This window comes from Mercenaria mercenaria, chromosome 18 (assembly GCF_021730395.1).
Source record: "Mercenaria mercenaria strain notata chromosome 18, MADL_Memer_1, whole genome shotgun sequence".
NCBI lineage: Eukaryota > Metazoa > Mollusca > Bivalvia > Venerida > Veneridae > Mercenaria > Mercenaria mercenaria.
The window spans coordinates 49,159,659-49,176,284 of record NC_069378.1 but is presented as its reverse complement, the minus strand read 5'-3'; the positions used below and the strand labels follow the sequence as shown (position 1 = coordinate 49,176,284).

At 35.6% G+C, this 16,626-nt stretch overlaps 1 protein-coding gene and 1 long non-coding RNA gene across 2 annotated transcripts in view; both read right to left on the bottom strand.

Annotated features, from left to right (window-relative positions):
• Nucleotides 1-343: 343 nt before the first annotated feature.
• LOC128550455 (uncharacterized) lies at nucleotides 344-4,869 on the bottom strand. The gene is made up of 2 exons (XR_008368296.1): nucleotides 4,763-4,869; nucleotides 344-3,960 (listed from the first exon to the last, which is right to left on the bottom strand). It is a non-coding gene; the product is annotated as an uncharacterized LOC128550455 (long non-coding RNA).
• Nucleotides 4,870-5,290: 421 nt separating this feature from the next.
• The window catches only part of LOC123539032 (sodium- and chloride-dependent glycine transporter 1-like), a 33,237-nt gene continuing 21,901 nt past the window's right edge, over nucleotides 5,291-16,626 (bottom strand). The window contains exons 6-14 of the mRNA XM_053529830.1: nucleotides 16,327-16,459; nucleotides 15,426-15,560; nucleotides 14,122-14,225; nucleotides 13,408-13,532; nucleotides 12,503-12,615; nucleotides 8,910-9,047; nucleotides 8,075-8,174; nucleotides 6,282-6,409; nucleotides 5,291-5,671 (exon numbers count right to left, since the gene is read on the bottom strand). Of these exons, the coding sequence (XP_053385805.1) occupies nucleotides 5,291-5,671; nucleotides 6,282-6,409; nucleotides 8,075-8,174; nucleotides 8,910-9,047; nucleotides 12,503-12,615; nucleotides 13,408-13,532; nucleotides 14,122-14,225; nucleotides 15,426-15,560; nucleotides 16,327-16,459 (1,357 nt within the window). The remainder of the gene's footprint in view (nucleotides 5,672-6,281; nucleotides 6,410-8,074; nucleotides 8,175-8,909; nucleotides 9,048-12,502; nucleotides 12,616-13,407; nucleotides 13,533-14,121; nucleotides 14,226-15,425; nucleotides 15,561-16,326; nucleotides 16,460-16,626) is intronic.

Below are 16,626 nucleotides of genomic sequence, written 5' to 3'. Positions count from 1 at the left end.
AGCGGCGTAGTGATTTTCACAACCTTTAGAAAAACAGTGTAAGTTAAGCGTTCATAATTAATCCATTTTATTTCGAAATAACAATTAAAAGTAATCAATAAATTGCTTGTTTTATAACCTTTCCATTGATCAAAAAATTATTTATGTAATTTGTGTTTTAAGAAAGTTTAGACCGTTAGAAAAACATCACTGTTTACAAAAAACATGGACGGTCGGCTTCTGCCCACCCGATCACTGTCTTATCAGTTCTAAAAATAGAATTTGTATACAAACACGATCTCTCCTATTCGTGTAAGAACTTGTATTTTATTAAACATATTTTATCAAATAAACAAGATAAAAATTTTAGTTAACATTGTCTTTATTTCAAAAATATGATATATACATTTGCACACATGTTTGTATTTACAAGTGCTAGTATTATACCTTTGCCGCCGGAATATCCACTCAGGACAAACATACGGAGAGGAAAAATGAAATACTACTCCTAATTATTGTATTTCAAATAATGACATTGGAGAATCTTTATCATTACTGCTTGACATCACCTCAGAAGTTACCTGAGTGGCCAGGAGATAATACTAGCATTATTTTTTTTGTGTTCAGATTGCCTCGCTAAGTCTACTTCTTTCCGTTAAAAAACTACATTTATTTCCTTTAAAAACTACATGTTTCCGTTAAAATCTATATTTTTCCGTTGAAAAAAATCTTTCTGGTATAATAAGCGAAACGGAACTAACAAGATGCACAGAAAATTATGAGATTGCATGTCTTATATACAAAATTAAAGCGCTGCGTTTTCAAAATGCATAGTCATGCCCAATACATAATTATATTAATGCTGAACACACTAAATTCGCCATGACTCCCCAGCAAACACAGTTATATAGGACAAATATCGGCAAACTGATATTTGTTTATTTTATTGGCCCAACTTTCAGCCGATATTTGAGAACATCAAAATGAAATATAGACTTAGCAAAACTACTGACAATAAACCGTATCAGTCAGATTTCCGCCTAATATATCATGCTTGCTGGGTCTGGATTAGGATTATTTTGCTAAATTTTGAGTGAAAACCGTTTTCTCTCTCTAAATATTGATCACAAAGACTAGCAAGATGGCCCCTTTTTCAGGACCAATGGTAACTAATCTCACTGACGATAGCATACTAATCAGCGAAAGGTTTGCAAGAAAGTTTACAAAGCAAAGTCTATGGTGTTTCGTTTCAGCAAAAGACAAATTTTACCAGGAAACACCGCGCAACAAAATAAAATGAACACATGCCTGTTCACCGAAGTATAAATACATACATACTTAGATAGAATATTCTTCAACAAAATTACTCGAAAACAACGATGCAACGGAAAAGCAAGCCTACACAATTTAAGTTTTAATTTAAAAAAAAAAAAATAACACAGCTTCTAACACCTTCACTATTACGTCCATTTATGAAATATCACAGGCGTTTAGAAATATATGTTATTAAGAACATTGCAAAAAAATCGAGTGATATGCTATCATTTTATTTTACCACCTCTTCCTATTTGTAAAACGTCACATAAATACATACACATGATATGTTGGTACAAAACTGTCCCTCAGTGCAAAAAAGGATAAATACTTCCCTCTATTAACTTGCAGAAAAACATCCGTATTGTACTTTTTGTATTGCATGTACAAATCCCCTTGAGCCAAATACAACAGCCCAGATCAAGCTACTATTATAATAATCTTATTATATTAATTTATACGCTGAAGTGAAGAATTACGTGTTGTTGTTGTTGTTTTTGCTTGAATTACGCGACTGTGTTGAAATGTTATATGTTAGTTATGACATATGTGTCCAAACGTGTGCGAAATTTCGAAAATGTACTGTTATTAATTTGAAAGATACTGCCAAAATATAGACAGGACTTTATGAGTCTTTTAATGCAGATCTTAAATTTAAACGCTGATAAATTATAAAAAAGTCATAAATTTACAGCCTGACACATACAGTCCTAACTTTACAAGACTTACAGCTTGACGGTCAATGATCTCACATATGTTTGTCACACACAAGCAGTTTTCTGAATAATAGGCATGTAGGATATATTCATTCTAGTAAGCTATCATCAAAATGTACATTTATAATCAGAAAAAGTGTTCGTGACGATCTTTTTAAAACATGCATATTGTGTTCCTGCATAGTTTATTTGTGTGTTTTGGTCAAGTCTATAAAATGACAGTTTGGCAGCGACATTCAAGCTTTAACAAGAGCTGTCACTATTAGCGACAAATGTCCCCGAAGCGTGCCCAAGAATGCTACAGTTGTCTGCACATATATGCCAGAATAGTTTTAAGTATGAATCATTTTGTAACCTTGACCTAGACCTGAGTGACCCGGGTCATACACGCGACACACCTTCTCATTATGGTTAACATTTGTGTCAAACTATTTTCAAATCCCTTGATAAATGGCAGAGTTATTGACCGGACAAGAAACAGACCATGTTAATCTTTGACTTCTAGGTATGACCTTGACCTTGGAGCTAGGGGTCTGGATCTTGCGCATTATATGTCAGCACATTATAGGGAACATTTATGCCGAGTAACTTTAAAATCCCTTCATCAATAGCAGAGTTATGGACCGGACAAGAAACAGACCATGTTAACCTTTAACCATGACCTTGGCCTTATAGCTAGGGGTCTGGATCTTGCCCAAGTGACTTATTATGGGGAACATTTATGCCACGTATTTTCAAAATACCTTGATGAATGGCAGAGTTATGAACCAGACCCTGTTAACCGTTGACCTCTAAGTGTGACCTTGACCTTAGAGCTAGGGTCTGGGTCTTGCACATGACACATTGTCTCATTATGGTAAAAAATTATGCCAAGTTATTTCAAAATTCCTTCATGGGTGGCAGAGTTATGAACCGAACAAGAAACAGACCCTGTTAACTTCGACCTCAAAGTGTGACACTGAGCTTTGAGCTAGGGGTCTGGGTCTTGCGCATGACACATCGTCTCATGATGGTAAACATTTATGCCAAGCTATTTCAAAATCCCTTAATGGATGGCAGAGTCACAGCCCGGGAAAGAATTTACACTCGGACGTACAGTGCAAATAATATGCCCACCTTCGGGGGTGGGGTGGGGGGCGGAAGCAAGCCAGCTGGATAGAACATTTTACACCCTTAGAGGGATTTTAAACCCGAAATGTTGACAAGCAGTTGTTACACAGTTAGTGATCACGGAGGCCCTCTTAACGTTCAGTAGCTGTAGGGTTTCATCAAGGCTGCATTACTTATTTTAAATTCTTCCATTTTCAAAATTAAAATGAATTATAATTAGATTCAATTTTGAATTACGTAATACCTTATCCAGCATAATGTGACCGGAAAACAATTCTTTCACACATTTCCGGTGACTTTGTTCAGGGAGACTTTCATTCCTTAATGTTTAAAATGACAGCGGCTAATAAACCACCAAGGCTGAGCGTAGGAATTTATCTTTAAAGGTTAGTACATCCAAAAATTATGTCTAGAATTTCTTTGACAAGTTCTGTTTTACAATACGACCTGCCATTCAGATTGGTACTACATGTATTTTATTTTCAGAGTCTTCATTGTAACTTTCTACGGGCATATTATTCATCTCTTTATTTTTTTTCCAAATTATTATTTTGATAAACGTTTGATCGAAACAACATACATGATTTCATACACTGTTTTGAGTAACGTTTTATCCCAGTGAATGACAGTTTGTTGATAAACAAGTCTTCAAAAATTATTTGAGACATAAAAATATCACGTTTTTTTTTTTTTTTTTTTTTTTTTTTTGTCAGATCTTGTTGAATTTCATTAGATTGTTTCTCATATGAACAAACTGTGATTTTTCAAAATTTCTCACTGGAATAACCGTTGTTGTCATATGCCACGCCATTTTCTGTTTTGCCTTCAGAGTCGTATTCCCCTGAAACAAAGACATTTAATTTAAACTTTGAAAAAAAAAATACCAATAAAGTTATCGAACTTTGAAGAATCTAGAAATAAAATTATTAATCTACAGAAAATCATAAAATAGAGTTATTGGATCCAAGGTTATAAAATTGAATTTGGAAACCAATCTTTAAAGATAAGCAGTTGATTGGTTGTTGCTGATATGAGTACACATTTGAAATTGGCCAGTAGTAAGGCTGCATTATTGACTGGTCTTCAAATTAAGATTTCTTTAACTTCAGGCCCTAGTTTTGAGCAAAATAAGCCAGTTTCGCATTGAGCGATCGAAAACTGTTTTGGTATAATTTTGATAATTTACATATATCTTCTCGACATGAGATAAACTGACAGAAGTTTAAACATACTAGTATTTTATTGCAAACGAATCAATACATGTTTATAATACAACCATCCACTTGCATTATTTTAACGTAGATTAATGGAAATTTGAAAAACATGTGAAGTTATATATATTGAAATCAGAAGCAAAAGTGTTGGGCCGCAAGTTTTTCCAACATTAGCGACGGCCCTTCCCAAAGAGTAGGTTAAAGTAACAGATGAATCTATAATTTAGAATAAACATATATTATTATACAGAGAATGGTGATACAAAATAAGAAAATCGATTTCTGATTCAGAAAGACAAAAAGATGAAAAAAGTAATGAAGATACTATTTCGGAATTTGATGACCCTGTCAGAACTTAGTTACAAAAGAAAATTAACACACTTGAATTATAGATGTAACAGGGAGAAATGTTTCAGCTGTTTAACTTACCTTTAGACGACACATATCCGCCATCACTGTTTGTATCCTTCATTTTCTCGGAATCCGTTGACAATGGAAGGCCGTTGTTGTCTATATATGAATTGTAATTATCTGAAATTAATATGAATATTCATATACTGTTGGAAAAATATAGAATGTTTTGAAAGAAGTCCAAATATTGGATATATTGGAGTTCACATATTTAAGATGTTCAGCGAAATATAACTGAGATCTTAGAAATGTTTGAAGTTTCACTGGGTTGCCTAGTTTTTCAGACGTTCGTGTTGCTTACTGATGACGGAACTATCGAACACCTTAGAAACATGCGTTGCTTCTCACCCGCACGACTTGAGTTTCCGGCGTCTGAACCACTGCTGGAAAATCCATCCGTTCAATCAGTGTACTATGGATCTGAAGTAATCATGCCTACTATAGTGACCCGTTCGTTCTGTTTATTTATCAGTCTTGTATGTTAATGCAGAAAAAGATCGATAGTGTGGCGGAGCAAATCATCGTGTCAGTCGTAGTCCACATTTTTTACAGATAGCCAGGGGTACTAAGTAGTAGAATAAAACTCGGGGATCGTCCAAACCAGAAAAAATGCTTTATATTCATGTACAATTGCCACGACTTTATCTGCCTTACGTAAGCTGGGTATGTTGTCGCCATCTGACTGTCTCCATATTTGCCAGTTCTGTTTTCTTTTAACGATGGTCCCCATTGTTTTTTCGGACTGTTCACGTCGCAAAGTACACGCCAACCTCCTTTACGAAAGAAATATGCCAGGAACCAAATAGGTATACACACAATTGGCGCCAAAACAATCAACCACCAGATGGCGTCTGCCCACTTGGGGAAAACCTCGGAATCTTCCTCGTGTTTCGGGGTATATTGGATGCATTTGAATACGATCACAGCCTGTCCAGTAAATATCATGTAAGTAGTAATAATGACAATATTAATAACATGCTAGAATTCGTTGTAAAACAAATATGCCACTAATGATGTCATGTCCTAAGTAACACGGTGTGTAATTGTCAGTCTAAAGTATCTTCTGACTACAGTTTATTTATCAAAAAATCGTTAACAGGTCTCGAGGTCACTGTGACCCCGACCTTTGACTTAATAACCATCTAGCAATAGGGCTTATGTGGTAACCAATCACAACATTATTAAGAAGTTTGACTTATGTAGGCCCAACATTTTCCAGTTACTGGTCGGAAACAGCTTTTTAGTTTTATGGTATGTGACCTTGGCCTTTGACAAACTAACCTCCAAGCAAATATGAGTAAAAGATACAAAGCGGAAATTCCTATCTGACCTTTGACCTTGCTTTCTGCTTGTTATCTCATTATCATTAACATTTGTGGCAAGTTTGTTTTGAAAATCCACTGCTTAGATCACGCGAAATTACTTTGTCTTTACTTTTTACTGACAAATACTATCGTATGACAGTAAGTTCTACAATTCGAAGATCATGTAGGCCATTTTAAAAAGATATTTGAAAACTGCTTTTCTGTAAACTTACCAAAAGACATAATGGCGTGACCAACATCCACATTGGTCCAAAGTAGACAAACGAAAACTTTGTTATTTTTCTCAGTAAAGGTGTGTCTCCAAGCATCATCAATATGTCTTTTCTAAATTTAAGAATTCCTGCAAATTCAAGAAGTTTGTTTTTCTTATAAGAAGGTGTATGGTAAATGTTTTCATTTCCCCATGCTAAGAACCAGAATCTTTGATGAAAATAAGACACCCGACTCTATTTATAAAAAAATATTGCACTACATTGTACTAAGTTAAGTTAAACTACCCGCCCGCTTAGCTCAGTAGGTAGAGCGTCGGTCTACGGATCGCGGGGTCGTGAGTTCGATCCTCGGGCTGGGCGTATGTTCTCCGTGACTATTTGATAAAAGACATTGTGTCTGAAATCATTAGTCCTCCACCTCTGATTCATGTGGGGAAGTTGGCAGTTACTTGCGGAGAACAGGTTTGTACTGGTACAGAATCCAGGAACATTAACTGCCCGCCGTTACATGACTGAAATACTGTTGAAAAACGGCGTTAAACCCAAAACAAACAAACATACGTTAAACTAGTCCACTTATGGTCAAAGACCACCAATTTAAAAAGTACAGGGAAGTTACTGGGAATGAGGTAAGTGTATACCTGGGAATAAGGTAATGTCTGTACATTCTGATTGGTCAGCCATGTAAATAAACCCAAGAAGTAATTATTTTTCTTAACATTGAGATTTTTCACTGCATTTACAGTGTTTTATTATACAATTGGACATGATTTCTACATTTTATGTGTATTGAAAAAAAGTTTTATCAAACGAATTTCTCCCGCCATGCCAACGATATAAGCGGTGGGGAGGGGGGGGGGGGGGAAGGTTGGTGGGCGGGTCATCTAATTCACACGAAACTTACTTAAATAAAGTACACTGTATCACTATTCATATGTTTTTCGTACAATATTTTGGATAGTACTAAGACAGTTCTTGAAAAAATGTAAGTCTTGGGGAACGGATAGCTCTAGTTATGCCAAATGGCCTTCAATTCACTGGTAGGGGGTTCGATACCGGAGCTATCGGAATTTTTAGTACGCTTTTCAGTGTTCACACCAACTTAGAAGTTGTACAGGAACCAGCAATCCTTGCTGTATATGCTATACATGCACTTAAAGAACAGGCTCTTCTATTCGCAACGAGCTTGCTATTAGCGACAAGCCTTATCTGATTACGATCTCTTGTCCAGTGGGCTTTGTCTCACTCACGTCCTATATGTAGATCGCTCATAAGAAATGAATTATGCGCCCTGTGTGCTGCATTAAACTGTGTAAAGCGCCTTTAAAATGAAAATGATCATGAAAAAGGGCGCTATATAAATCTGGTATAATAATAATAATTAGATATACATGTTTCGATGTATGGAAGGCCGTATACGCCATAATGTTATAATGTAAGTCTCTGGGAAAACAATTGATGTTCTCTAACCTATATGCCAAAATGAAGCCGGTAGATATACTCGAGGTTATGGAAGAGCGTTTGTACAAAGTGCGTATTATATTTAGTTACTCAAAATTTTGACATAGTTAAACAGAAAATTTCTTTCACTGAATTTAAGATACAGACTTGACAATTTCTTATTTCGGTTCATTGATTGTAACCAAAAACAGAACATTTCTTTCCTCAGTTCCGTAATTTCAACAAATAGAGCTTCTTTCCTAGGTTCAAAGACTTTAATGAACAGACTATAACAGCATCTTCACATCTTGCTCCTTAATAAAACTATGTTATCTGTCTCAAAACAGACTCACCGTAAATATAAGCAATAGCAACGACTTCAAAGAAACCGACAAACAGAAGCGGAAATCCGCCAGTCGCATTGTCAACTAAATCCAATAAATGAAATCCGCACTGAAATTAGAAAATAACATCAGAACATCAAAACAATGGCAACTTAAGATAAATTCATTCGAAAAGGTTTAACGACTTCACATTGACAAAATAGCCTACAAAATTGTTTGCAGTGTGTAAAAAGGGCATAGGGTAGAAAAATACAACGTTTTGGATCGTATAAGACTTTGTGTTAACGAAAACATCGATCATTATAAGCGAAAATGTACATACACAGTGACTTTCTTGAAAATATTGTGAACTCTATAGACAATGTGATTAAAGAAGCGAAATAATAAAAGAGTTCAATATTTCGGACGGAACAGACTCGTAAGTCCGTTTAAACTAGAAGACGAATAGGAGTGAAAAAAGCGCAACACTTTGTTATTTGGCAGCTTCGTTTTGCTCTAAATGTTCTGTCTATGGCAAATACGGACATCGGTGGTATGAATATCACTGCGAATCACAACTATGCTTAATTATCCCTGATATTCAATGAAGCACAGAAACAGAGGGGCAATATAAACATGTGTCAGTAGATTTGATTGGATGTCTTGCTTGCTTTTAGTAACTCCTACGCAGTGATCGCCTTTGCCTCATGCTCTCAAACTCCTACGCAGTCATCGCCCTTGCCGCTACGCTGTCATCGGCAAGGGAGATCACTGTTTAGGAGTTTGGCTTTTAGTATGTATTTTTGTCTCACGTCATCGGGCCAAACTGCAAAATTCAAATGAAGCCGTCGTATTATATACTTACCCCTGTAACCATTGGCAGGCCTAAAACAAATCCCACAATACAATATCCTGCACGGAATAATACGGTTTTGAACTTTGACTTCGTAATAGATGGGAAGTCATCAAGAACTCCAGTAAGTACTGTCTCTACTATTGAAAACTGAAAAACAAAAGGAAAGTCTTTGCTAATGGCAAATTAATTTGTAGTCATATATACTTCCAAGTATTTAGGAGTAATTTAAGTTACAACCCCCACCCCCTCCAAGTGTTATGTTCGTGCCAGTAGGAGACCTGAACAGTTTTGGGAAGTAGGTTGATACATGGATTCATTTATGAAACCGATTCAACTGTGTATTATTTTGTGATATATTTTTAATTAAATTCCTGATTTCATACCACCCATCCCTTAAAAAGAAACACATTACAGCAGCAGCAGCAGCAGCAGCAGCAGCAGCAGCAGCAGCAGCAACAACAACAACAACAACAACAGATAAACATGTTTATAATTCAGCCAAACCATCTCAGAAATACCGTAAATTTTATACCAAGTGGAGATTTGATTTACATAAATTACACAGCGTGAATCACAACTCTGGTCGATTTTAGTGAATGACAAGATAAGATCTTCAGTTTTACCTTATTAGTTCGATTATTATTGTTAGGGATTTGGTATGCAGCAAACATTGTGCTCAAAGACAACCTGTTTAAATTTACCTTCTATCTATTAAGACAACATATTAACATAAACTTCCATTCTGTAAAGACACCATGTTAACATAAACTTCCAGGCTGTAAAGACACCATGTTAACATAAACCTCCTGGCTATAACGACAACATATTTACATAAACATCCTGGCTATAAAGACAACATGTTAACATAAACATCCTGGTTATAAAGACAACATATTAACATAAACACCCTGGCTATAAAGACTACATGTTAACATAAACATCCTGGCTAGAAAGACAACATGTTAACATAAACAGCCTGGCTATAAAGACAACATGTTAACATAAACACCCTGGCTATAAAAACAACATGTTATCATAAACATCCCGGCTATAAAGACAACATGTGAATATAGACCTGGCTATAACATGTTAATATAGACCTTCTGGCTAGAAAGACAACATGTTAACATTTCATAGTTATTTTTCTGTTTCAGCAACTGGGGGTTATATGAATCTGTAAATTAAGATCAACTGCAAACACAGATCACGATCGTCTCTTCAAGGGACAACCAACAAATAAAGTGATTTATTGAATGAAAAGTTTGAGTGGAAATTTTGAGTTCATCTTTTATCTTCAAGTTAAAAGCAAACACATTGAAAAGATAACAATGTCCTCTAATTCGTTAATGATTTGACCCCAATACGCGACCTTGCGATGGAAAACAATTTTTTGATTTTATCATCTTTAACCATGTTGTAAGAGGTTTTCTTAAAGTTTCTCATTTATATGCCGTTGAAGCCCCATGCAAATAGTCCTTCCTATTTGGCAATTCAATTAAAAAATATGTAATCCCAATTTACTGTTCGATTTCTATGTGTCCACTTTTAAAGCTGATGTTCTTGCATCTTACATATGAGCCACGCCATGGGAAAACCAACACAATGGCTTTGCGACCAGCATGGATACAGACCAGCCTGCGCATCCGCGCATTCTGGTCAGGATCCATTCTGTTCGCTTACAGTTTCTCTGATTGCAATAGGCTTTGAATTTGAACAGCATGGACCCTGACCAGACTACGCGGATGCGCAGGCTGGTCTGGATCCATGCTGGTCGCAAAGCCACTATGTTGGTTTTCTCAGGGCACGGCTCATATATTACACATTATATGAAAACCCTAATAAAAAGACATATTACATAAAATTATATTCCAGTTTTAAGAAGTACATGCTCCTTATTACAAATTAGTAACATATGCCAAGCTTGCCATGTATGTTACTACATTTATTTACATTTATATTCGGTGATCTAGAAAAGTAGTTGCTATCCCTATTGTTTAAAACAAAGTTCTGTACTGTCTCCATTTAAAGGTCCAATACTAAGGAAAGTGAACATTTTAATTTCATTTAAAAAGCACAGAAACTATTTCATTTTATTGGAAAATGAAAGTTGGTATGTAGAAATTCGAAATAAATCGCAGTATATGTACAATAATTTTTCAATGAAGTATGAAGAAAGTTAAAAAGACCTGGGGGGTCATTCTGTCGATTCATTGAAATTTCAACATAATACACATACATTTCTTTGAGTTCCAAAGACCTTCTGTAAATTTTGACCTGCCAATCTTCATTATTTAGTGTCTTGCAGAAGTCTATGCACTGGCTATGAAAAAAATTGCCAACTCACTTTCCCTTAGTAATGGACCTTTAACCGGTATTAAACATGATGCCAATATTTGTTACATTTTATGTTTCAAACACGGGTTTCTCGCACCATTTCGCCGATGTGAACAGAGAGTGATACCATTCGCGGAAAAATATTCAAATAAAGTATCACTATTTGTCTTTCGTCCGTTATTTTGATGGATCTAAGATAGTTCTTGTTAAAATGTGTTTCTATTAATGGATGGCCGAACACGCCATTATAATGGAAGTCTTTGGGATAATAATCGGTGATATGTTACCATACATAGACACCCACCAAAACGTTTGATGACGGTCCCCTAAGCCTGCATTATAAAAAAGTAGTTATCTGTCCATTTTAAGGATGACTACCCGTAACAGGCCTCAATATCACCAAAAGCGTACATACAACTTGATAAATGTAAGCTTTGAAATTGTCAAAGGATAGAAATAAGGTGCATATTGACAAGTTATATAGTGACAGAAGTTCTCAAAAATTGCCTTTAAATTATCTCCCCTGATTTTTTTTTGGTTTTGGTGAGTTATCTCCCCTGAAAACCATAAAAATATAATTTTCTCCCTTTCCCTATGCGTAATTTTAGATTTCTTTTTTATATTTGTATCAGAATCATATAATGCAGCTTTCTACCGCAAAATTTTCTCGAAACTCAAGCTCAGATTCTCATAATCAAAGAAATTATATATTTTCCATAGGCATCAATGTTAACTTCAATACCGATTATCTCCCCAAAAAATGATTAAATTCGAAAAATCTCTCGGTGAAACATTTTTAATTTTGAATGTGATTAAAGCGACCAAATTTCATTTTAATATTATCATCCAGTTACATGATATGAAATATGGCTATTACACCATGTTATCCTTAAACACAGCTTAGAGTCTGCATTATGTTAAGTTCAGTGTCAAGTACTAAATAGAGAAATGTTGTGACATTATGAGATTATTGAGTGGTATGTCAACAAGTTCGCCGTAATAAGATTACAGTTATGTTGTAACTATGGTGTTGTTATAGAACTGTATTGTTTCATCACAATTATTTTTTCGCACCGGGAGTGTACGTTTGCATAGCTGAAGAAACACTTCTCGTTGTACGTGGATGTCACTAAACAAAATACAGAAAGGTAAAAAAAATCATTGAATAGTAGTTTCTTTTGTCTTGTATTTGGAGCGTTTTCTCTATTTCAGTACTTAATTTGCGAATGAGTTGCGACCCTCGCAACGACGATGATCACGTGACTTACCTCGGAACTAAATCCCAGCATCATCATCATTAGGAAGAACAAGACCGCCCAGACCGGAGCTGCTGGCATCTGTGCAAGGGCTTCTGGGTAGGCGATGAACGCTAAGCCAGGGCCTTAGATAATAAAAAATACACTGTTTGTAACACTTATGTAGAAATAAGTATAAATGGTGGGTTGAATGGTATGTTGGTGTCAAAATAAGTATAACTTATCGGGGTTGAACGGTACATTGATGTAAAATAACCATAAATCGCAAGTTGAACGGTACATTGACGTGAAATAAGAATAAATCAAGAGTTAAATAGTACATTGGTATGAAATAAGAATAAATCGAGGGTTGAACGGTACATAGGTATGAAATCAAAAAGAAAACAGGAATCTCCACAGGTCGCTGAACACGACAAAAATGAAAATGTAGGCTCGGTTTGATTGATACAATAAATCGAGGTTTGATCGGTATATTGAATGTAATGCATGAGATGGCCCTCGAAATAGTATTGGTTTTCTCTTGTCTTTTTCAGAAACATTATATTTTTTTCCGGCATTCATTTCATTAAAACTTATTTACTTGCAAATGACAAAAAGTGAACCAATAAACCAAGTTTGCAATAACCGGGAATGTAAAAACAAAGCATGCATGTTCGGAAATTTCTTTAATAATATAGTTATTTCCAGTTTATGTTTCCATCAAAGAAATGTAAGTAAGTTCTTGTGAGCGTTAAAGGTAGTAGATCCGTAATGACACTCGGCAATTTCCGTATAACTACGTATGTTCATTAAGCAATTCGGCATTCTTCGGACGTAAATATAGCTGATGGCGCTCATAGCTTTCCATAAAAACCGGACCATGCCGAAATCACTTACGGAAAATACGTGTTTTGTCCTAATACTATATTAAGACATACCTCCTGCGGCGACATCTTCGACAGAAACGCCTTTTTTATCAGCCATAAACCCAAGGGAAGCGAAAATTACAAATCCAGCGTAGAAACTAGTCAGACAATTGATGATTGGCACAAGAAATGTATCCCTTGAAAAAGAAAACACAACGTTTCATGTCATTCCAAAATAAAAGCTATCAAATTAGTTTGAAATTATGCATTTTACGTAGTAGCCTGTAGAGAAAATTCGTAAACAGCTATATTAAGTACAGCTTTTCAGTTTTACAAAATGGGAAGGGCACACTGAAACAAGAATGTGCAGTTTTGAATTGCATGGTTATGATGAATATATTTAATATAATGTGAACATTATCAATATGCTTATCTCTTTCCTACGACTGCGCGAACGAATGAATGTATTCGTACAGTAAACGCATTCAGTTTAGGTTTTACTGCAGAACAAGTTCTAATTCTTTATTAATCACTCTACACTCGTCATGCTTAAAGGATACGAGTCCGTCGTCATTAGGGTATGAGAGAGCGGGAGCCAGGGTATGAGAGAAGGGGAGCCAGTTTCACTTTCCATGCAGAGCGCCTATTAGTGGAGCTACTGATAAGATTTTTCATGTCTTTGGTATACAGCGGCTGTGGGTCGAACCCACGGCCTCCCGCACGGACCTACTGATATCGTAAAAAGTACCCTATCACTAGTTTCTGAATGATTTAACATGTCGGTACCTGAGAACGTTGTTTTTGAAATTGTTGTAACTGGCCATGGCAATAAGACCTCCCGAGCAAGCACTGAGTGAGTAAAATATCTGGACAGCCGCGTCAGACCATACCTAAAACAAAAATAAAGAACAGACATTTTTTTCCTGTAAGATTTTCTATTAAATAGAACTTTCGCATGAAAACTCTAACCTCAGTTCTTATTGCAACTGTCATGAGAATTGTGTTATGGTAAATAGAGACAAACTGTTTCATGGCAAGTGACAACTGACAATGAATCTGTCACTGCACAAGCAACGAAATAACATACTTCTTCACCATAAAAAACAGCAGCAGACAAATAAAATGCTTCACGGTTACTATAGTATAAAATGTTTCAAGGTTACTATGGTATAAAATGCTTCAAGGTTACTAAGGAATAAGATGCTTCAGGGTTACTAAGGAACAAAATGATTCACGGTTATTGAGAAATAAAACGCTTCACGGTTACTAAGGAATAAAATACTTCGTGGTTACTAAGAAATAAAATGCTTCACGGTTACTGAGGAATAAAATGCTTCGTGGTTACTAAGGAATAAAATGCTTCACGGTTACTAAGGAATAAAATGCTTCTCGGTTACTAAGGAATAAAATGCTTCACGGTTACTAAGGAATAAAATGCTTCGTGGTTACTAAGGAATGAAATGCTTCACGGTTACTAAGGAATAAAATGCGTCCAGGCAAATGACGGAGAAACATGTTTCACGGCATCCGGCAATCAGAAATGTACTATCGCATTCTGTAACAAACTCATGAACCGCGACAAAACCATGAAAACAACCGTCTAATTATACAGACAACAATAGACTCTTTCTTTTAGACATCCCAATAAAAAGAAATCTAATGAATTTAAGTCTAGTGAGTGAGGGGGGCCATTCAAAGTTAGTCTTCAGGGAAATAATCTGACCTCCAAATTTCTGTTTCAAATTTTCAGGAACACTGAAGACATATGACGCCACTGACGTCACGTTGACGTCACATACAATCATTCTACCTGACTAATAAAAACTTGGGCCACTTAGCTTTCTAACAAGTGCTGAACCATTTTTCTATCGCAAAAACTGACAAAGTTATTAAAGTTATTTATGTTATATATTATGGATCACCCTGTATCAAAAGAGATTGACATCCGGCAAACAAACTGCAAAGCAGCTATTTTCAATAGCAGCTTTACGTGACAGCGACCGATAGCTGAGTTTTCCAACGGTTATTTTAACGGAAAGAGAAAAATACGAACATGTGATGTGTTCTAAAATGACACAAATGTGTTTTACCTTTGCATCGGCTAGTTTTGAAACATCCGGTGTTAGGTAAAATTTTATTCCCTCGACGTGGCCGTCTAAGGTGGTGCCACGGATCAAAAGCGCCGTCAGCAAAATATAGGGGAATATCGCAGTGACATAGACAACCTGGAATTTGAAAAAGAAATATTGTGGGCAAGGAATTAAAACATTACGGACGAATAACGGGTTAGTCTTTTTGTTTCCTATAGTGACATAAATCTTTCTTGTAGCAACAAGTTTTGAGGACAGTTTTGTTTTATCTGTTTAAAACTTTTAGATACATTATTTTTTTTCATAACTGTATACTGTTTATACACTTCCCACTTCCAAAATATAACAACAATAACATTTCATAACTTGAAATCGCTATATTCCATTTTAAAGTGGTCATCTGCTTTGATTTCCTCCATCTGTATTAAAATGTTTGATAGCTCTATTCATTTTTCTCATTTTTTTTTTCGTTTTAACTTTACATATGTTAAGAAGCGATGTACATTCCAAATAAAAAAAACGTAAGATAACATTATGGTACTGTACTTTGAAAGTACTTTTTTAAATGAAGTCGTACAACATCTTCAATTTGATCTCATATAACATGTTTAATGTACTTTGATATAGTTTCATTACGCTATGTCGGGTCTAATCTAAATCTCAAAATGAGAGGAGACAGGCTTTAGGCAGATAGCACTTTAACCCTTAGCCTGCTGGTGGCAAGAGATTCTGCCTTTGCGACCAGTGCACATCCGTGCAGTCTGATCATGGTCTGCTCTTTTCGCCATTCAGTCAGTATCTTTTTGGTAAGCACCCCTTTTATCAGTTAATGGTACTGTCCAAATTGAAAGATGGACAAGTTCATTATAGAAATTTAGCAGATAACACTTTTAGGATATACCTTTCCTAATGTTTTGATTCCTTTTGTCAACACCAGGAACACGATAAGCCAGGCTAGAAGAAGGCAAAGTGTAAGTTCCCAACTTATTCCACCAGTAACATCCAGACCAGAAGTCTGATGCAGAACTCGATTTCTGAAATGTAGAATCAATTAATTAATGAATACTAAAACACAGATTTAACAACGGAAGCCGCACAAAATTATTTCCGTACATTAAGTTCGTCCCATGAATAGCTTAGTTACGAAGAAAAAGTCACCAATGCTCTGTCTTTTTCGCCATAAAACATATCAATATGTAAT